This window comes from Armigeres subalbatus, chromosome 2, assembly GCF_024139115.2.
Source record: "Armigeres subalbatus isolate Guangzhou_Male chromosome 2, GZ_Asu_2, whole genome shotgun sequence".
NCBI classification, from domain to species: Eukaryota; Metazoa; Arthropoda; class Insecta; order Diptera; family Culicidae; genus Armigeres; species Armigeres subalbatus.
Window position 1 is genome coordinate 98,489,802 of NC_085140.1, and position 24,151 is coordinate 98,513,952.

The 24,151-nt window shown below is 36.3% G+C and overlaps 1 protein-coding gene across 3 annotated transcripts in view; it reads left to right on the forward strand.

Annotated features, from left to right (window-relative positions):
* Window positions 1-2,380: 2,380 nt before the first annotated feature.
* The window catches only part of LOC134210300 (vesicle-associated membrane protein 2), an 88,648-nt gene continuing 66,877 nt past the window's right edge, over window positions 2,381-24,151 (forward strand). The window contains exons 1-2 of one of the 3 annotated variants that reach the window (XM_062686346.1): window positions 2,381-2,593; window positions 3,066-3,219. Coding sequence is in view for 1 of the 3 variants with exons in the window: in XM_062686347.1 (XP_062542331.1) it covers window positions 3,218-3,219 (2 nt within the window). In the remaining 2 variants the exon portion in view is untranslated. The remainder of the gene's footprint in view (window positions 2,594-3,065; window positions 3,220-24,151) is intronic. The other 2 variants (XM_062686345.1, XM_062686347.1) reach the window with 2 other exon arrangements.

A 24,151-nucleotide genomic window follows, 5' to 3' on the forward strand; every position in this document is an offset into this window, starting at 1 on the left:
CTGCACTTGCCACGAGTTCATGCGGATTTTGTTGGAATTTTGGGTTAGGTTCGGAGGCAGAGGTCCGTCTTGGTTAACGAGCTGCCAATGTGATAGATAGGAGAAAGCAACTGATGGAATTTCTAATTGGATGTAGGAAACGTTATTAGTTCATTTCCAATTCCAGCAGATTACTGTTAGAATACTCAAGTTGAACGTATAGGAATAGTAATGGAAACGGTATGGAAGTCCATTTCCAGTTCTAGCGATTGCTAGAACATGAGAAATATAGAGAAAGATACAAAGTAGGAGAATGGAACGGACCTGGGATTGAACCCACGACCTCCTGCGTATGAGGCAGAAGCAGTAGCCATATGACTACCAAGCCCGCTTTGGTAAATTACAAACATTTCCTCAGAAAGAATAACTTCCAATTTCAATTCAAAATTGCGAAATATATTTGATCGATTGCCATTTAAATGGATCCGAGAAGCTGCCAATTTTTAAATTCGTTATAGCCTTTTACAAATCGTGTTTCGTAGCATTCAAAAATCAAAACCAATGTGATACCAGTGCCACGCTTTGACCCTAGGTTGCTACCACTTGGAATTTTTCAGTACATTCCAAAGCATGGACAAAATTCAAATTCGTCTAAGAGAGCTGTACCTTTATCAAAATAGTTAGTGCAGCAATCTATAAGCAACATAATTTCAAACGCGTTCCATTGCTCATGGATGGCCATGTTTCCAATCAAAGCATCCGAAGTACCGGTCTTCGGTCAGCTTAAAAAGTTCATTCGGGTTTCACTTAGTGTTCACGGATAATGGGGATCACCTGGGAGGCAAGTTATTTTTTTAATGTAAACTTGCTTGATGGTCTTCCTTTACCCTGAGGGGTTGGATTTTTTTTACTTTCCAGGTTCAGGGTGACAACTTCTCTAAGTTTCCACATCTTTCAAAAAGACGATTGACTGCCTCCCGGAGTTGTTTCGAAACTATCCGATATCCAAATATTCGTCGCCTTCAAAAATATTGATGTTGATGATGATGATGATGATACTACCATCTATTGTAGCAAGGCACCTGCCGATAGCACTGGCCATATCTGACAAACGATTTGATCATGATTATACTACTGTTTGTATTTCATCAGACTCCTGTATGAAGGGCCAAAAATGGGTGGGGTGGTTCCATAAGCAGAGACACTTATGCGAATCCACGGGAGGAATAGAGAATCTCCTTCCAGAAGAAAGTTCGTACATACAATATTATAATCTAGCCCTCGTTTCCCAGATTGACCCAATAGATGGGGAGAAGAGCCCGCCCTTTATCCACGAGATGTTAACAATAGGAAGTTGGCGATTCCACTCTTCCTATCCAAATCGCTTCTATCGGGTGCCCTGATGGTTGTTTTGTTTTTTTTTTCTGGTTTATGGTATATAATCATATAGTTTCAATATAATTTGGTAAATATATATAATGGAATTCTCTCACCAAGTTTCCATTCGTATGTCCTGGCCTTCAAAAATATTGATGTTCATCGAAAAATCATACTTTTTATGTCCTCCTTTAAACCCATCCGTAGAACCAATTGTCCTCCTTTCAAACAATCTGATCTGGTAAGCCTACCCTTGGCCCAATTTAACGAAATTCTTAAACCCGTAGGCGAACAAACTCCTACGTAAAACTCCGATCACCTTTACGAGAAGCTTCACATCCTTCTAGGTAATTCGGAAGTAAATTCTTCATTGCTTTGATGATGCGACAATAGTAGTATCATTTGAAAGGAAAACATATTTTTTAAATAGCATAATTTGCTTCCATGAGCCGATATCGAGTCATAGAACAACAACCTCCATAAGTTTAACTGGAATAATATTTTCCATGATGTTAATTTTAAAAGGTGATCCATTCTTATTATTCCATATGTGGAAGAATGTTCAGTCAATGAAATAAAAGAAACCTCTATTATTTATTCTGACACGCTTTCAAAAACCATAGACTTAAACCTTCAAAGGATTGCATGACAGCTTTGCACGTTGAAGCTTTTTTCGAACAAGTTCCTTCATCCCTGTTTATGCGCCCACTTTTGCTTTCCACGAAATGCACCTGATTCATCACATTTCTGTCATTTTTCCAAACCCACCCATCCAGGACTTCCCCTATCACATTTTCCAACGCGTTGCACATCCCGTGCGCGATACAAATGGAATATTCTCACCAATCTTTCACTCTGTGTATGTAGTACCTAACCCAAGGAACAACTGTCACTTCGGTACAACTGCTCTCATTTCCTTGGTTTTTCCCCAGCTTGGAAAATTCGAAGGGGTGCGCACACTGGAAGAGCTTTCGCTGCGCTTCCGAATGGAAGCCAACTTGCCGTATAAAGAAAATGTTCCATATCGTGTCCCTCTTCGCAAACGATCGGTGACCAAGCTGGCAGTCGGACACGTACCACTTTCGATCCGGAACGGGCTCTGAAGAAGAGCAGCAGGAACAAGCAGAAGCCAGCACCAGAGAAAAAAGAAGTTTGAGGAAAAGTTATCCCTAGTTTTTTCCTAGTTTGAGTGGAAAATTTGTCCAGCAATCGAACGAAAACGTAAGAATTCGTGCGGGTACGGTGACTCATTTTGGTGGAGATTTCCCGGGACGAATTGGCACATCTAAAGGGATTGGGGCAAGAGATTGATTTTCCGTCGTCGAGCTTCGATGTCCGATCCTGCTGCTGAAAATCCTGAAAACGCATTTTCAGCAGTTGGGTAATCGAATGGAATAGTGAAAAACCTGGTGAAACCATCATTCGGAAGCATATTTAGGCGAATTTAGGTTCGGAATTCGGCTGAAAATTTCAGAGAAAAGAAGTGCTCCGTAGGTGTGAAAATTTTTTTGCTGCCAGTGAGTGGTGGGCATGTGACGTGAGGGAAAAAAGCTCATTACCTATATTGCAGTAGACGGAGGAACGGAGCAAAAACCGAAGTGTATTTTCCAACTAAAGAAAAGAAAAATTTGAAGTAGTTCAACCAAAAGCTATTTTGTGAGAAAATTGAAGTAACCTACTATTGCTAAAGTGCGAAATTGGATTTTCAGCCATCTCAATAGGATTACCATAGAGGCAACGAGACGGGACACGAGCGGAGCAGGCAGGAGAGGCAGCTAGCGAAAATTTTCTAAACGAGAAAGGATTTCGGATTCCCACACATCGGCCGTCGTCGTTACCCACACAGAGAAACACACACAAAATGTAAGTCAAGAAGTACAGTTTCTATTGTTTGCCTATTTTGCTTCCCATCACCTGAAGGCGCATCTCCAGAGTCAGTCAATCATTTCTATCTGGAATGGGGCGTACGTTTCCGCGGAAACTACCTACCATTCATCGGTCGACATTTTCTGGAAAACAAATCGCATTCATTAATACGTATCACAAATGTCTCAACCAGAGAGACCTCATCTCACCCTCCACCCCTTGAATCGTCATATTTCAGCGAGCCCACCACGGCCTCTATCATTGCTCAACCAATTCCTCATTAGACTGGTGCACGTTTTTATAGGAACGATTTTGATTTCCTATTTCAAACCAGTTTAACCCTTAAAGGCGCAAGGCGATTTTTTTAGAAATCGTCGTCGGAAATATTTTTAACGTAAATAATCATTGAAATCATTAAAATTAAACGTATTTTCGGTTTGTTGTTTTAAAACAACATTGCGCATTTAAGGGTTAACCGAGATATTTTCAAATATGGAATTTGTCTACCGTTTTCGCATTATAAAAAAATTGCGAATGATAAAGTTGAATACGGTATTGGCAAGCTGCGTCCATTGTTAGCAACATTAGCATAAATCAACAAAAATACACCGCTCATGAACATAACTAACTTAGATCCAAAAATTTGAGATAAACTTCTTTTTTTATTGTCTTTATTAAGGACACTTTCAGCCCTAGGCTGGCTCGTCTCCGTGTGATAAACTTATTATTATTTAAAAAATCACAAAAATAAAGATTTAAAAAAATAGATCCAATCACACAATTTAAAATACAAGTTTCCTTTTGAACATATTTTTTGCGTTGAATTTTAAATTTTTGAAGAAACAATAGCCGAAACACTTGAGCACCATCAATGTCCTTGCCAACCCAAGTAACACATTTTGAACAGATTTGGTTGCAGCAACTTAAATGTGATTAAATTTTGGTCACAGTGAACGAATAGCAAACTTGTACTTACTTTTTTGGATCGTTTGTTTATCCTCTTTATGATGTATGGCATAACAAATTTAAAATGTTCACCACTGTAGAAACTTTTTCACTACTTATATAATTGTAACTAAAAGAGCAAATGTATACAGTATTTGGTATAATTTTGGAAAAAATGAAATCGTGACATGTAAATAACTCTCGACTTCATTGGCAGCAATATACTTTGAAACAGAGCGTGAGGATGTATTTATTGTGATAATATGAAGCAAACGCGATTTGCGATTTGATCTTAGTGCAAACTACGAACAAGATGGCCAGCGTTGGAGTTTGCTTGTAATTTTTGTAAAATTTGTTAAAACACTATTAACCGGCTCTGACGCTGATTACAAATTGGATGAAAAAAAAACCACTTCGTACCATGCAAAGCGTTCAAAAAGGCCTGTTTTGCCTATCTGAATTCATGACCCAAAGTTTAATAAAAGGACACAAATTAAATGTACATCATGAGCCAAATTATCTGTTTCTGAAAACTGACCCAAATTTTAGTTAAATCTGATGAGCATTCGACCCGTTAATTTAGGCGAGATTCTCCAGTAATAATTATAAACAACCAGAAAATGGCACCAATTCATTAAAAGAATTCAAGTTTAGCGTCTGGTTGCCAATGTAGGAATTATCCTTGCGAACAATAGAAATCGCTATGCTAATAAAAGAAATTTACTTTATTTTACTTTTAAATAGTAATTACAAGGTTTGTGATAATAGCTCTTATATTTAGTGAGTACCAATTATCAAGCAAGAGCCTACTAATGTATACCCTTCGAACTTTATACGCGTTTTATATATTTAGTAAATATTCATTACTTTAACGTTTGCATTAAAAAACGGTCTTTCTTCGGATGGTGGTCGTCGGCTGTCCGGAATCGAACTTTCTTTCAATGCTCTTATTGTTGTCTAATAGTGCCAAGATGTTGTAGATACCGGAACGGGCATATCCGGCTTTCACAAAGTGCCGCACTATGTCCGATCTCGACGCGGCGGGGTGCCGTTTACGCGCACACTTTTGAACAGAGTTGCTTCACTGTTTTTGCCATCACGGTTAGAGTTCGGCTAATAGAGCTGTCAAATTTTGTCTGCAGACTCGTGGGTTGCTATGATTGATGCTGCATGGGTAGTTTCGTCAGTGGCGGTGAAAGTAAACCCAAGAAAAATCGGTATTTTTTGTCCATTTTTTAAATGCAAACGTCTTTCCAATTGGCCTTACAAGAGAATTGGTACTTTCTCCTAGTGATATTTAAAAAGCGTATTTGATAAATTACGTTCATAACGACATATTTCTTCGTACACGCTTTCTTTTTTGAGAATTAACAGAATGAGTCCAAAACATTTCACAAAAATCTCGTTTTAATTACTTATACTATTAACATATTTATAATAATTATTACTATTACCATATTACCATATTTCCATATTTCAATACCTTAATTTAACTATCTACGTGGTTGAAGTTATTAGATGATAGTGCTCCCACGTGCTATCATTTAGGATAAAAATTATTTTAGCTGGCCCTTTTCATCACTAAAAGTGGCTAGGTGTTTGATAATCAAGCAGTGAATACTATTCTTATTAGCACCCTTATTTAAAACAACAGACCCAACAAACAATTTAAGCTGAATAAGCAAGTTTGTTAGCTGAAGAAGTCTATTTGTGGCTGTATAAGCTCTTTATTCGTCTCCAATGTTTTTTTTTGTTGTTTTTTCTGCATCGAGCCAAACATGCATAGATATTTAAAAATGGGACTGGATGTTGTTTCCACTGTTTTTTTTTAACAAATTACAGTATCTTTGAAAGTTTTCGGAAATTATACATAAAGTTTAATAAAGGCAAATATAAAACTCAAAACGAATTCCAAATGAATTCCAAAGAAGTCAACCACAACTGCTTCTGTGGATGTGTTCCTCAACATATTACCAAATTACCAACTATTATTATTATTTTATTTAAAAATCTTGCAAATTACCAACTAGGGTAAAACGACCTATTATGGAGGGGTTAAGCACCGTGATAAAACAAAGTTGATTTGAAAAATTCTTCAAAAATTACGTGTTGGTCGATTTACACATTGTAGTAGTTGAATAGGATGCTCCTTAACTATAGTTTCGTAAATATTACGTCAATTGTGCTGAACTTATGCTGTTTTGTTTTTATCTCAATAAAAAAAAACTACCGCAATAATAGGACGCAGTTGCCTATCGTTGCGATACTTTTTGAAGGTCAGTCCTATTGTTGCGGTATTGCATGTAATTCTTATGGAGAGCGATACCGCAACAATAGGACCTTAGCACTACCGCAATAATAGGCTCAAAGGATTCAAATTTTTAACGAAAAATGTTGATTTTTCATCATTTTGAACGAAATTTTGTCAAACAAAAGCTGTTCTAGTCGTTAATCCGAAGAGTTTTAGCGTACCCATAATTGTTTTGAATGCTATTATATCCAGAATAGACTACTTCAACACTACCGCAACATTAGGAACTAACCACAACGATATGACGTTTTACCCTACTATTTAGATTCGGAAATTGGTTGCATTGGAATTTCAAAGATATATTTTTCGTCCTCAAAGACAGCTTCCAGCTAAAGGTGCCGTAAAAATCGACAAGTTCTTGTTTTCAGGGCCAGTCTGTTGCTTCATGCATGAAGGGAGAGCTACACAGAAACATTAAGAACCTACAAAATAAGCAAAAAAAAACTTAACATCAATTACTAAGTAAAGGGCCGGTTTTAGCCGGGAGGGGGCATACATAAAGTTTTGCTCGTAGTTCAGATTTTTAATTCACAAGTAGGTCCTTTTCCCTCTTTCTCTTTTATGAATGATATAAAACAAAGAAAGCTGCATCTACCCAACGTGTGGTGTCCCGTGGAGGAAGCCATAGTCCTGGTAGAGTGAAAATAACATTAATTTGAGTTGATGAAACCTACTGCTCTTCTTCTTCTTCTTCTTATTGGCATTACATCCCCACACTGGGACAGAGCCGCCTTAGTGCTCACTTAAGCACTTCCACAGTTATTAACTGCGAGGTTTCTAAGCCAAGTTATCATTTTTGCATTCGTATATCATGAGGCTTCCACAATGATCTCCTAATCAAATCAATAAGATTTTTGTGACTTTCTAACGCATTTAAAATTTATTTTAAAAATGGGCCTTGTGCGAAACGCTGGAATGGTGGTGTATAATGACTCAATTGCATGTGAAATAATGGTGAACGCATGGTTGTTTGTTTTATTTTAATGAATTGAACGAAAATCTCACGAGTGATGTGAAAGAACCGCAAATCGTTAAATTTAAATGAAAATGGAAGGATATTGCTCATTTTTTCCATTGCAAATAAATAATGAATAACTAATAATTAATTCTAATGGAAACATTCCAGCTAAAGGTGCCGTAAAAATCGACAAGTTCTTGTTTTCAGGGCCAGTCTGTTGCTTCATGCATGAAGGAAGAGCTACACAGAAACATTAAGAACCTACAAAATAAGCAAAAAAAAACTTAACATCAATTACTAAGTAAAGGGCCGGTTTTAGCCGGGAGGGGGCATACATAAAGTTTTGCTCGTAGTTCAGATTTTTAACTCACAAGTAGGTCCTTTTCCCTCTTTCTCTTTTATGAATGATATAAAACAAAGAAAGCTGCATCTACCCAACGTGTGGTGTCCCGTGGAGGAAGCCATAGTCCTGGTAGAGTGAAAATAACATTAATTTGAGTTGATGAAACCTACTGCTCTTCTTCTTCTTCTTCTTCTTATTGGCATTACATCCCCACACTGGGACAGAGCCGCCTTAGTGCTCACTTAAGCACTTCCACAGTTATTAACTGCGAGGTTTCTAAGCCAAGTTATCATTTTTGCATTCGTATATCATGAGGCTTCCACAATGATCTCCTAATCAAATCAATAAGATTTTTGTGACTTTCTAACGCATTTAAAATTTATTTTAAAAATGGGCCTTGTGCGAAACGCTGGAATGGTGGTGTATAATGACTCAATTGCATGTGAAATAATGGTGAACGCATGGTTGTTTGTTTTATTTTAATGAATTGAACGAAAATCTCACGAGTGATGTGAAAGAACCGCAAATCGTTAAATTTAAATGAAAATGGAAGGATATTGCTCATTTTTTCCATTGCAAATAAATAATGAATAACTAATAATTAATTCTAATGGAAACATTCGTTCAAACATGTCCTACAAAAGATTTTATAAGTGAATTTATGACTGGCCATTTTGCTCCGAGGGCAAACACTTCAAAAAAGTAGTGGTGTACTGTTGTCGGAAAACTTGTTGCGGGAAACGCCTGATTGTTGGCCATTATTAGGGAACAATGTGCTTCAGGCGTTCTTGTCTCTCGTTATGATATATGGGAGCCGTTGGAGCGTTTTACCTCGAAAATCGTGGACGTCTCATCAAAACTTCAGTTTTTCGCAGCTTCCTGTTTGCTATTTCAATACTTTTTTCTCCTAATCTACATAATTTTGGGTTTAGTTTTTTTTACATCTAAATCAATCACGGAAAATATGAAGGAATACAGAAAAGGCATTTTGCCTGGAGAAAGGAGGATCTACTCAATGGACTTTTTGCATCATATTTACTTTTAGTTTCTTCCACGCAAAAGCGGCTTTAAATGCGATGAACATAAAAATTAGGTAATCTGTATAAATCTGTTGCATGTTATCACAACTCTACACTACTAACTCGAAATTTAATGTGAAAATATTTGTTACAAATAATACAAAACACAAAATAAGTTTATTTTTATTCTTTCCCAAATAATAATAATAATACTTCTCAATTTAAGATCAGAAATGATCATAACCACAATCATCAATGGCTCCGACACAATAGAAAATGTTGGCTTTGATTTTTTTCGCACCACCCACCCACCCAGTGAACAAGAGCTTTTTAAAAATTTCTACTTTTTTAGACGAATAAAATTGATTTTTAAATTGAATTTTGAAATAGCTATTTCTATAAGCTACTCATACTCCAGTGTATTTTTAGTGCACGTGCTGCTGTTTCTTTGATGTGCATTTATTGACAGACTGACTTGAATTTTTGAGAATTTAAATATCCCTGGCGCAATAGTTTGGGGCCCTCCTTGGCCGTGCGGCTACAAAGCAAAACTTTGCTGAGCAGATTTTTTTTGCCCAAAATATAGGACATTCATAGGGTGGCTGCTAAACCGTAGAAATCGCGAGAATCGAGAAAAACTGTATTTTTTTACACTAACATAGTGTATAGTATTTTCCAGTGTTGTTCCCCGTACGTTCCCTTTTTGGTTATTTTGTATGAACCCTGAGATTCAAATAGGTAGATGCCATTTCAATTATAGCTACAGGAATTTCGATTAGAATGGATTTCGTTATTATCATATCGAAATAGAACAGAGATTTCTTGATCATCTATTGAATATCTCTGGATGTTGATAAATATCTTAGAAATAATTAAAGTCTTCAAAACCACAGAGATCATTTCGGAATGTTGAGAAATTAAGAATTCCAATCTCAGCATTATTTTAGATAGCTAGCAGTTTTTGTTCTAGAGAAAGAAACAATTTTCAAGTTCCATACATTCTAGTTATTCAGAATGAATTTGTCAATACTGGTTTGAAGAAACTGTTCTCGCAATACAGCGATTAGCATTTTACTTCTGAGAATCCATCGTGAAACCGAGAACTCTCTTCGAGATTTATTTTACGAAGCTCAATAGTCTCTAATTCAAAAATACTGTTTGTAACTGTGAGTGAGTTTTTTTAGTAAACCTGAATTGTTTCTATTCATGGAACCACGAAACTCCGATATCTAATAAAGCCATGAATGTCCATCCAAATTTAACACAGCGTATCTTTGGATTAAGGATTACAGATTATTTTAGATAAGGCATGACAAAAGAATTTCATGACTTTAGAACATTAAACACACAAAAACCTGCTTCACAATATCCTAAGCAGTCTGCTCTTTGACTTTCGTATTTTTTCGAAGGTATTCCATTATGGACTTAGAAGTTAAAATAAAAAACGTATCACTTTTTTGGCACTTATCCTCAACTTACAACATGGTGCATTCGACGGAGAATAATGTTTTTTAATTTCCTATTGATAGGCAAAAATTCTATGGCCAAAAACTTTTATTATAATGGTTTGGCCCTCATATATTAAAGACCTATTAAAAATAAAGCTTCACATGGGTTGACCGATAGATAGCCTAATTTCTTCCTCGAAAAATTCGTTTTGGGATCCACAGTGTCCCAAATATTTGGCGAAGTTTACTTCGAAAGTATTTTTCTTACAAATGAGAATAGAAAATTTACATGCTAAACCAATAGTAAGTACCAATGAATTTAGTTGTATGAAACGTATTGAATTTAAAATATTCCATAGTTGTATTCGTCATATAAACAAACACTAAGACATTGCATTTCAATTCTCGATGTATGAAAAAAATATTATCTTGAATTTTCCTGTGCCAGTCTATTCCTCATGCATATCCACACAGCCAGCCAACATAACGAACGTTAAAAGGAAAAAAATTAAACACACAGTCATCATCAAACAATGGGATCCCGCTGTTGCCGGATGATGGTGGGTGGTGTTGGAGTGGAGTGTGCGGTTGGGTTATTTTTCACTTTCCATTCATCCTCGCTGGCTCGGCGCGCGTGTGGATATGCCGTCGATAACATCAAGCAGTCCTTGCCGCCCCTCAGCACGGAACTAGGGGAAATCGAAAAGCTCGCTCTCGATATGGCCACAGTTTTCCAAGCGAGGAGAATTTCTCCGGCTCTCACGGCGGTCCTTCGTCGGCTCTCACGTTTGTCGGCGACGTTTCAGCGACAACGTTGTGGAAAATCACAATAATGGATCATTTGAACGTTTATCTACATTCGCTGTAGTATAGGCGCTTACCTTCGTCAATGACCACGAGATAATATCAGTATGTGGGATATTTTCGGTGCAATTTATCTTATCAAAGGTAATTATGAGTTTGTTTTGATGCCTGTATGGAGAAAATAGAATTGACTTCAGATCGGCAGCTCGTGAATTAAAATCTGTGTTGCAACTATACCTACGACAGCTATGAAATTGTACGAATAAGGGCTCCCCAAGACCTAAGCGATTTCATCAACTAGTCGATGTGATTCTATCGTTGGGTCGCTGCAGGAAATGTTTTATTTACGCTTCCTCTTCAACGGCGATAAAATCCTAGTCGCCCAGCGATAGAATCGCGTTGCGTGTATTTGGGGGAACCTTAAAAGAAATGAAACGTAATTTTTATTTCCACACTCAATTCAGCTTAAAGAAATGCTTTTAGAAGTCTAAGCGTGTAGGTAATGTAGTTTTGCTGAGATATAGAAAACATTTTACTGGGAATTAGTGCTAACTTCCAGAAACAAAAAAAAATCTAGAATAATTGTTGTTATGTGTGTCAAAGAATAAAAGTCCAATGCTTGCAGAGCTTCGAATATCAGTCTTCATAAGTTTACAAAAAAAAAAATATTTTGAAAAATATTCAGACGGTTATTTGACCAAACTGATCACAATCCGAAACATCTCCTAATGATAGTTCCCACATAGTAATGATCACTTTATGATCAATTTTGAACCTTGGCTGGCAACTTAGACGAGTTCGGTGACTACCGCTTTCGCCTTACAAGCTGGATGTCGGAGGTTGAATTCCAGGCTCGCCCCTGATGAAAAATGTGACATGGACTATGGGAGGATTCAAATATGACCTTCATTATTTTTTGGGATTTTCAGATACCCTCCACCAGTTTTTTTATACACCTAGTATATGTATGTACTGTCAAACCAACTCCCCCCTCCCTAAACCTCGGACGTCATTCTTAAAGGACCCCTGTATCCCTTTTCTTGGTTAATCCTTGATCTATGCTTCAGTGTATCTACCCTACCAAAATAACAAAACATCCTTTCCGTGCACAGATAGAAAAATCCACTAAAATGTACGCCAATGCCATGCACATAAATGGAACGCCATCATAAGCGTAATTCCACACGGGATGTAGCCTAAATTTATACAATATTTGACGTCAATCGTCAATATTTCAAAATTTCAAAAATTCAACCGGTCAGCACAGATTCACAATTCTTAAGCTAAAATAAGCCTTCTGTCAAAATTTCAGTTAATTTCGAGGTGGCTCAGGTCGACATAGTGTTTTTGGGCCATTTTCAATTTTGAAAAAAATCTAACCAGAGATATAAATGCTAAAAATCATCGCAACAACCTCTAAACGGAAACTTTTGGTGTGCACTACCAGTCTTGTGAACATTGCGATTCAGTCCGTTTACGTTTTGACCATGTAAAAGTGATTTTCAAGTTTTTAAGTGCATAGAAACACTGTTTCCCCTAAAAGTCGTTGTTCTACAAAATTCTTGAGTGTATTACAAATCATTGCTAATTTATAATATTATTATTCCTTTGTTTTCCTTGAACATTTAAGTAATATGATTGACAATATGCGATTCACCGTTAATCTCTTAAAAATCAGACGCTGGACATTTGTCATAAATTTACACATTTACACACTAACATTCCCTTCCTTTCCCAACTGACTGTAAGGACTTGGCCGGGGCCGTTTTTTATCTAGATTTGTGAGCTGCTGAAAGGTGTACTTCGAGAATAGATGGCAAATCCCAACCTCTATTCACTTGGATCGTGCAATTTACACCAGTTCTGATCAATCACGGCACGGTGTGAACAAATGGATTATTATCGATGTTTCATGTACTTCTGATTTTTGTTCGCAGAAGGTTTTGCATGGTCATTAGAAATGAGCCACGGGGTTTTTCAAAATATTTCATCGACGATTTTTTGAAAAAAGGGATTTCTATTGTTTTCTTCTCTAATATCTTCTTCTCTATATAATGAAAATGAAATGGTCTGTGTTCGAATCCGCATAACTCGAAAACGGCTGGATGGATATTGTTCATTCCTTAAGTAAATACAGTTATGTTCCGTTTTTATCAACACGGTCCGTGCGTTTCAGTTGATAAAATCGGAACAGTGACAAAATCGGAATAATTTTCTTCGACGATTTTTTTTTTGCTAAAATTTTAATAAAAATGATATATTGCTGGGAAAATGTTAGATTTGCAGGTTCTAACATTTATAATGCTAAGGGACTGTCTATAAACCACGTGAACATGCTCGTGGGAGACAAGGGTGAAAAGAGACCAAAGTTATTGTATATTGAACATCAATGGTTACTGGTTGAGGGTCCTGGCAAGTAAGGAGTACATCAAGGTAACGTCCTTAAATTATGTCACGCAAAAATTATAAATTTTCAATCTGTCATCCCTTAATCGTTTCCCCTCCCACTGAAAGCGTGACGTAATTTATGGAAGTTCCGTAAGAAAAAATCTTTTTCAGGATGTCGGCTACCTAGGAATAATACTGGAGGTCAAGTTTGACTATACCATGAAGACCTAGATATCCAAAACCTTGAAAAAAATTTTGCTTCTGACAGCTTGCAGGTTAAACTTAAATATTAGGATCCTGTATCACATTCTTTAATAAATATGAACACTCAATCAAGTTTAGTCATCTTGATCGTAAGGACAGTGATCATTTTTTTAGAATATGAGATGCTCAAGGTTCTCCAATACGGTCTCGATTTCAGTCTACGGTATCTACCATATGCGCATCAATTTTCTCGAATACGTGATGTTCAAAGTACTCCAAAACGTTACCAAGTTCAACCCAAAATATCTATCGGACAACCAAGGCTTTTTGCAAAGACCTCAACATCGATATGTACCAGACCTGGTTCAATAAGCATATACGCACCATGCAAATCGAATTTGCTTGAATTTGGGATGTTCAAGGTACTCCAAAACATTTTGGAGTTCAGCTTAAGCAATCTGCCAGGTTAATCAATCAAGGTTTTTTGCTATGTTCTTATTTTTGGCATATACTCAATATATCCAATAATGTAAACTCATTTTTCTGGAATACGTATCAAATCCAGTTCAAAAAGCATATAATTCTAATTTCCATGATCATAAGATGTCTTCAGTTAGCCTTGCGAGCGTAAGCGTAGGATTGTCAATCCGGAGATGGTGAGTAAGGTTCGGTCCGGTCTAGGATGTTTTCAGGTCGGAAACATTCTAGATTCCCTAGGCATAGCATTTCCTTTGTACTTGCCCCACAAGATACATACTCGTGCAATGGCGGGCATAGACAAGTTTTCAATTAATAACTGAGGAAATGCTTATAGCTTGAGCTTGATTGACTGCCCGTAGATGCTACTCCATTATGACCAGATCAGCTGTTCTTGCACAGGGAACCAACAGATGTTTGCTTGGGACTAGCCACTCATCTTCAATGTACAAGTTCTGGGAAGCCCAAAGCGGAATTTAATTGGAGTTATCGGGTGAGGTTGACAGGCAGAGGTTGCTTTTGGTTTACGAGCTACCAATGTGGTAGTTGGGAGAAAGCAATTGATAGAATTTCTAATTGGATGTAGGAAACGATATTTTTTTTGTTCATTTCCAATTCTAGCGGCTACTGCTAGAATAGTCAAATCAAAGGTATAGAATATAAACGGAAACGGTTTATGGCTCTAGCACGGTTGCATCGTTCAGGTCAGGATCACATGTTCTGAACTGTATCGAACTCAAGGATGTTTTGGAGAAATTGTAAGGCCTGTAGCTGCGTGTAAAATTAATGAGTGAAATCATATCCGCTCAATGTACCTGCTAAGATGTTCAACAATGCACGAATACGTCGTTCAGGGCTTGGTTGATCGGGTATATCACATGTTCTGAACTCCAGGACGTTTTGGAGACCCTGAAATAGTTTACGTTTCTTCAAAACTCGATCAATTCTTGTCTTATGATTACATAGATATTTTTGGACATATCTTCCAGCTTAGAACCGTTTGTCAGTGCGTGATTTTTCTTGTTTCGGACTGCAGAACGATGACGCGATCGGCCGAAATATTTGTTCTGCATTGCGCGGCCGGTAATAAGAGTAGCTATTGAACAAGTAAGTGCAGTGCGTGTTTTAGTCATCGGGAACGAAATAAAGTTTCTAGGGGGAATGACGGCTGTGGCAGGTTTTGTTCTATTATTGGCAGGGGTTTTTTTATGACTGATTATGCTGAAATTTGGCATAAACATTCTTTTCATATCAAAGAATATTGTGGCCAAATTTCATTAAATTTGGTCGACAAAAACCCCCCTGCCAATAATAGAACAGAACCTGCCAAAGCCGTCTTTCCCCCTATCTTGTGTTCGGTGGCTCATGCGCATGTCGCGCGCGGTCGAAAAAAGCGAGTTCTTCAATAGTTTGCTGTAGCCATCGAACAAGTGAGTACAGAGTGCTGCGCTTCCGTGCGATCGTCCAAAACGCGAATCTCCTTAGCTTTCATATGCCACCGGGCGTGCATGTTTCTTTAACTTTTAACTCGTATTAGTGTCATTTCCCATCCCATAGATCGCATCGCTTACCAAAGTGAATCCAGATAAATTATCCTTTGTAACTAAAACGATATCCGATCCCAAGACAATCGTGGAGATGCAGAGGTATACTCGGTCTCTAGTAGCAACGAGAGTCGGACTAACAATCCTTCCATTCCTATATGACCGTAAGGACGTGGCCGGCGCCGTTATTGACTTTAAATATTTGAGCTCCCGAAACGTGTACATGGGTAGCTAATCCCAAGCCCCATTCATTGTGTTCTCTGTACAATTTCGCAAGTTCAATCAATCACGGAGTAGCAACTACGAATTGTGCGGTCATAATGCTCATGCTCATAACTTCCAGCTTAGAACCGTTTGTTTGTAGACATATTTTCTTATACATTCGAGGATATGTACTCCAGGACAGTTTGAACGACCTAGAACATCCGAAAAAATATTTCAACGATTTTTCAGTTCTATCAGAACGCCAGATAACAATGTAATCCTTCATCCTGAAGGAATAAAGTGCAAAAAACCCGCATCTTGTCACTTTTACATCAATGCGGTGCACAGTGTTTTCTAACCCAGGAATTCGTGATCGAAAATGTTTTGGCCATGAAAAGTTGATTTTAGAGTCTCAGTGATTTCGGAGAAAAGTTTCAGTATGTTAAGCTCCATATTCTGGAAAAACAAATTTTTTGACTAATCCCCCTAAAAGTGAGATGGAAATTCTCTTTCCTCCAATTATGAAGATACATCATTGATGTCTTCGAGAAAGTTGTAGAAAAAGTTTCTACGAAAAATTTTGCTATATAAATTTTATGTCTATCTGCTATATAAGTCGAGATATGGGTCGTTATTTATGAACGACCACCAAAAAACAGGGTTTTCACGCTACTTTCGTCAATATATTTTTTAGATTTTTCAAATGTTCTACAAAGATGTCCGTCGCGATAAAAAACATGAACCTTTCGAAGACAGTTTCTTCTTATTTTCAATATTGACGAAGTTATTGACGATTTTCGGTTCAAAAATGAGCATTTTGACATTAACTGCATACATGTAGGGGCAAAATGGGGCAGAATTTTATTTAGGTAATTGAAAGTATAACTCATGCTCTAATGGTTGCATTGCAACATATATGTGACATAGCTTGACATAAGTGCCGTATGAACGTCTTTCTCTTCTTCTTCTTGTTATATATATAAAATGAATTGGTCTGTATTGTGCATAACTAAGAAACGGCTGGATAGATTTTCTTCATTTCTTCAGCAAATTTGTTTATCAACATGTCCGACGGATTTACAGAATATTTTCTCATGTAAAAATCTAGACCAAAATTGGAAAAAATATGAAAAATGGAAAATAAAATTTGTATGGAAATTTTAAAAAGGTAGATCGCATTCTCGCCTACTGTGCAGGACAACGTCTGCAGGGTCATCTTTAGTCTTTACACTTACGCCAGACCTATGATTTAGCCAAATACAAAATTTTCTAAATGATTATGGATGGATGTTTTACAGAACTGACATGAATTTCAAATTCCGCGGGAAGGAACAACGCGTATTTGAAAAAAATTATAAAAAAGTCACGTAAAAAGCGACCCCAGTGTATTTGGGAAAATTGTATTATTTTAGAAATCACCATACAGCCAGGAATGCTGATGAGAGGAAATGCAGTATCGGGTAAATCAGTAATCTTTATTGAATGGAAACTATGGTTAGCGACGCCTCAAACATCATAAGTTTAAATATAATTTTATGAAAGCAATTCGAAGGTGCTTGTTTTACCTATTTACTTTTCGAAATATCCCGGAATAATAAAAAGCCGGTTTGCTACGTCTAAAACATCACAATATTGCAAAACAGGTTAACAGAAAAGTGTTCCAAAAATTTTAGTTTATTTCTTTTCAATTAGAATTCTCTACAAATACCAATATCCCGATATATTGGTATTTCTCTGTAAAATATTCGTCGATTCGATAATCATTTTCAAAATTTGGAGATTAAGACAAGACATAGGTCTGGCGTAAGTGTTATTATCATGAACTAGATGAGCCGGCAGACGTTGTCTTGCACAGTAGGTGATAATGCGTGTTGTGATATGCCTATACAAAATACCTATACAAATTCTATTTTGAATTTTTCATATTTTTTCAGTTTAAGTCGTGACTTTTACATAAGAAAATATTATGTAAGCCCATCGGAAATTGTGATGAAGAAATTTGAACCCAGCCGTGTCTTAGTTATGCGGAATACAGCCCAATTCATTTTGTATATACATATAACAAGAAGAAGAAGAAAACATATCCATACGGTACTTACGGAATGCTAAGTCACATATATGTTGCAATGCAACCGTTAGTGCATGAGTTTTACGTTCAATCTCCTAATTAAAATTCTGCCCCATTTTGCCCCTACATGTATGCAGTTAATGTCAAAATGCTCATTTTTGAACAAAAAACCGTCAATAACTTCGTCAATATTGAAAATAAGAAGAAACTGTCTTCGAAAGGTTCATGTTTTTTATCACGACGGACATCTTTGTAGAAAATTTGAAAATTCTAAAAAATATATTGACGAAAGTATCGTGAAAAACCTGTTTTTTGGTGGTCGTTCATAAATAACGACCCATATCTCGACTTAAATAGCAGATAGAAATAAAGTTTATTTAGCAAAATTTTTCGTAAAAACTTTTTCTACATCTTTTTCGAAGACACCAATGATGTATCTTCATAATTGGAGGAAAGAGAATTTCCATCTCACTTTTAGGGGGATGAGTCAAAAAAAATTTTTTTCCAAGATATGGAGCCTAACATACTGAAACTTTTCTCCGAAGTCACTCAGCCTCTAAAATCAACTTTTCATGGCCAAAACATTTTCGATCACGAATTCCTGGGTTAGAAAGCACTGTGCGGTGGTGTCGGTGAAAAGAATCCTCTCTTGTTAGTTACGGCCTTAATACCGCTAGTGCTTGAAATATATTTTATTTATTTTGCTTATTTCATCTGACTGTGTTGTCTACATGAAAATTTTAAAGCCAATTGGCCAAAAACTAACCAAAGTTATTGTATTTTAAAAGCTAAATCTAAAAGAAATAAATAAATTTTCTTGTTGATAAAAACGGAATAATTTTGTTGACGAAATCGGAGCGTGATAAAATCGGAACGTGATAAAATCGGAACATACCTGTATGTTCGTTATCGTTTCCGACGGGTTTATATGATATTTCCACATCCGAAAATTACGCGTAAGATTGAGTAAATCGTGTAAAACTAAAATTAAGAATCGTACGGGCAGTTCAGAACGCGCATTTTCGCCTACTATGCAGGATAACGTCTGCCGGGTCAACTAGTGTTGTATAAAAAGTCATAACTCAGCAATTGATAAACCACGGTAATCAACCCTTAAAATTGAAAATAAGGACATTTGACACATTTCTTTATAAAAACTTAATTTTTGAACGGATCAAGAATGTTGAAAAATCATTTGTTTCTGTAGAAGTTTTTTTTATATTTTTTTTTTATTTTTACGTGAATCACATTTTTTTCTCGCAATTATCTATTCATAGTCTTTATTCAGTTATCTGCTCAATGTTGTATTTCTATTTTTTTTGTTTCCTACATTCGTACTAGATAGCCAGCCCATTGTCAGTCTGCCATATTTCATGAGGATATTATAATTTCCTCTTGATACACTGTCTCATAGTTTCTGTGGTACACATCACATTTTGCTCGAAAGCCACAAAAGCTTCTCATAATTTCCATGCTTCATATCTGAAAATGGCTTCCAGATGTATGTTGTATGTGTGTTACGGAAGCTAAGCTGCTGCTACACGCTCAACAGTCTCATATTTGATTCATTCCACAACGGCGGGCTATTCATGTCTTTATGGGAGGTAACGATTTACTTACGTCTTTGTAGACCATTTTCGCAGCAGCAATAAGTTTTTCAACTTTGCGGGAAACATTCCAAGTAATAACTATGGCACTCATTTTTTGAGATTTGTGCTAACGTAAGAACTGTATCACACACACAAAACGCGACGCGAAACTGCGGACACAACACTTACAGTTTTTATAAGAACCATAAGTGTTGTATCCGAAAAAGGATTTTTTAAATTTACCTTTTTGTCGACCGGTTTCGGGCTCGTTGTTGCCCATGTGCAGGACGTGGTCTAACTCAGAGTTGGACGTTTTCTCCTCTTATTCTATTTCTATCCGAAACAATCTACTTCGTATTGGTAGAGTGAATGGTTATGTCTATTCTTACCGTTTCAATCTTTAGTAAGCCGAAAGAATACACCATTCCTCTGCGACAGTTTCCAATGAGCTCGATTTCGTCAGAAAAACCCAGGAGCATATGCTTGACGATTATGACGTTTCCTGTGAAGCATTTCTATTACGAATAAGGTTACCTCCTTCGGCTTACGTAACCAGTTCTAGTACGTTTGGTCTCGTGCAATAACAGACGGAAACGAAATTCACTCTTCATAATACCTTAGTTCTTCCGGTGGTAAATTACTTTGAAAAAAAAAACTTAAAAAACGCTTAAATTACATAAAAAAATGATTTTTTAACATTTTAAATCCGTTTAATTATATTATATTATATTTTGAAGGTTAATTACTATGATTAATCTATTTCTGGCTCATTTATTGACTTTTTATACCGAGAAAAAAACAATCAAAATCACTTTTTAGAAATATTTTCAAACACCCCGTGCCTCATTTCTAATGACTTTGACTAAATTTCTGTGAAAAAAAAATTAGAGATACATAAAACTACAATAATAATCCATTTTTTTACCCCGTGCGGATTGGCAACCATTAACATGTGCTGCAGTCAGTCTAAGCTAAGCTAAGTTTTGAACATTGGCTGGCAACTTTTTAAATTCTTTGATTTTACGATGTTCCGGAATTTGACCAGACGGAACAATTACCTTCAAAACACTTTTTCATCATTTAGTTTTGATAAAAAATAACAGAATCGTCATTCGACTAGAGGTCACACAAACTGAAAACTTAACATCAAGCACAGTATTTCCCAACCAGTGGTCCGCAACCCCCTGGGGGCCGCGAGACCGTACCAAGGGGGCCGTGAAACCTTTGCAAAGAATGCACCCTTTTTGTGGTTTCACTATCATGAACACGTTTTTTGATCAATTATATTTATTTTATGTGTAATTACAAATATCAATTTAGCTTGGGTTAAAATCAGGATTTCAGAGAAGAATAAAAATAGAACTTTATTGATTATGGATCGACAGTACGTTTCAATTATATTTGTTGAACGGCTACTCACTGTGTCTTTTTCAATATTTTCCTTGTTGTGAAAATTTAGGACTGAGTAGCTGTCCTTTTCAAGCTTTTAGGATTCTAAGAACGTTTACTTCTTCATAACTTTGCGAGAGTGGATTTTTAACACATCTCCAGATAAAGACCAAAACAAGAAACAGATTAAACATTGAGGACCATTTGAAATTCGTTTTATCAGACGCACAATTTCGTAAAGCTGGTTATATAAATGCAAGTACAAATATCGAACTGAATGAATTACTGTTGAAGAATGAAATACAGTAATATCTCGATTTTATCGCTCTCTTGGTGAATTTTGGGGTGATAGAACAGGGCATGAGACAAAATCGGATTTTTTTTATTTTAAATTTTTTAGTTTATTTCACAAATATGAATCAGTTTATGCCTTGGAAATGCAAAATACGTGAACGGTACCCATTATTTTTTGTCGAGAATGTAATTCATAATAAATAACATGCGGTGAAAGTTTTTTTTTTAAATTAATGAATTGTTTAATGAATTGTTGTTTGCGGTATCATTTACACCACTAAAAAAACGACTACAATTTTCAAAATTATTTGGGGTGACAAAATCGGGACGGAAACGTGATAAAATCAGGATGTTATAAAATCGGGTCGAAAACGTGGTAAAATCGGGAAGTGACAAAATTGGGTCAACACTGTATCAGAATGATAAAAGATATTGAAATAAAATGAATTAAGGTTATATGCTTGTTCTTGATTTCAGCATGACAAATTCAGGGGGCCGTGGGCCATTTGACTGATCGTAAAGGGGGTCGCTAACCCGAAAAGGTTTGGATCCACTGCTAGCAATAAAATACTGTCCGTTATTACCCATAAGAATTCAAGTCAGTACAAGTCGTATGACAACATACGGTTTAATTGGGGGTGTAAATGAAGACAAGCAGACGAAAAAAATCAGAGTAAACAAAAATAGTCAAATTATTTTGATAGCTATACATAATTTCTAAAAACTGGTTTCAAATAAAACATATATTGTTGCTGTGATCGAGAAAAAAATGATAATAGTCGTATTAATCATATATCTAGTCGAAACCTGAAATGTCTGCCATCCTTTTTGGAGTATCCATGGCAAAATTACTTACGTATCGCTGGCAAATGCGTCATTGTCCGAACGGCGTAATAGCAGCAAAAAGTACAAGGAATCTACGTTGCAGTATTTTTTTCTGCCACATTGCATTGCAACAGCAGTGTCTGTGAGGTAACGGGTATTTAGGACAGCAGCGATGTCCCGTGGAATGCGCTCCAATATATATTTTTTCCTGTAGGTATATGTATACATTACAAATAGATATGTATTGAGTATTTTTGTGACGCTACAATGGATCGTCCAATAAAGAATATATTATTAGGTATACAAACATGTTTCGAATTGTACATGCACGATTTTCTACACAATAGACCAATAGCTTGGGCCAATATTTCTTTCAAATGTTCGTGATGTGATAATTTAGAGTTACTATTCTGGTTCTTCAACTTAAAGTTCCCATAGTCATGTTAGCAAAAAGAGACGAAATCGATGCTTTATCATTTTGTTCAGAAATAAGATGAACATGAGCTAAAGCGGTAGTTCTACTCACAGTGTCTCTGTGGGGAAACATTATTTCATTAAAATCAGTATCTCTGGAATACTCACTACGCGAAAGTATTAATTCTCCTTTTTCATGACATGGGAAAATTAAAATGGTAGATCGGGGGACCTAAAACAATTTACGTTTTTATAGTATTTTTAGTGCAAATTCCATACAAATCTTGAATGATAGCCGTTTTAACACACCCAAAAATATATGGAAAAATGACCTTCGATAGAACATTTTGTAAATAGACTTACGTGAAATAAGAAAATCTCCCAGGGAAAACATATACTTTCATGTAGTGGGCTAAATGATTAAATTTTATGAACATATAGTATATTAAGTGATAGTAACAATTTCACGCTGTTTTATTAATCTTTCAGAAATGTACTAATATACAAAGTTGTAGAAAAACCATGGATTTGAAAGTTCACTATACAACACATTTAGAAAATTGGCTTCTGAAATGAGCTTTCGACGAATGAGACAAATTCGGATTCAATAAAATTGAAACTATTCCTGCCTTTCGGCATATTGATATTTCTTCATATTCATCGTGTCTGAGACCTAAAATTATGTAGGTTTGATGAAACATATTAAAATAGCAAATTAAAACAAACTCAATATTGCGCATTTGTACAAAACATCTAAAGGAGGAAGGAAAGTAAATCTTAACTTGGTTCTTCAAGGGTGTTGCACCCCGACACCCGGTGCGCTGTCCCACCAACTGCTTCGCTAGAAGAATTAATTTAAGGTGGATTAGCACACCTGTCATCTTGTTGTTAACGAAACATCTAACGATTTTGCGAGGCGAACGCCCCAGCAGCGACACTAACCTGTGGTGCACCACGCGTCTCCATACTAGTATCAGTATTAATTAAACCGCTAAGCGATCACAATTCTTTTGCCAAAATTAATTTTGTTGGAATCGTACTGATATCTGATTCAGCGATGCCTCATGCTCGAGCTAACGCGGTAGCGATGATGCAGAGGAAGCACCGCGCTTCAATATTTCAGGCTGAAGCGTCAAAATTTAATCAAAGCCTGTTTTGTGTTACAAGAAGTTAATTCAATGCAATGATGCGAATCGTGAGTCGAATAATGGTTTTCTCGGCCTTGAAAATGGTAGGAATTTACTCGAATTCTCAATTGAATCCTACGTGAGGTTTGATAATTTTAATTTTCACCAATGCTGGTGAAAATTTTCATTCAGTATTACCATTATAATAGGTAATTTGTAAACCAAATACACGTGACGCGACTGCCGTCGCTGTTACTAGGAAAGCGTAAAAAGTACACTGCATGCAGGGAGTAGTGACGACGACAGTCGCCCAGCAACAGTGACTATCAAAAGCTGTTGTTCTACGAAATTTAAGAATTCATTATGAGTCATCGCAAATTTATTGTATTATTATTATTTTTTTCCGTGGACATTTTAGTAATATACCGATTTGACTCATATCCCGAACACTCGTCAAATGGAGATTTATTTGACACGTTTCGTTATTTTTGAATAAATATGTATTTTTCTGTTCAGTTTGAAGAAGTGTGTCAGTAGCTTAGGATGGAAGTAACTGTCTTCCTAGTAAATCACCGAAT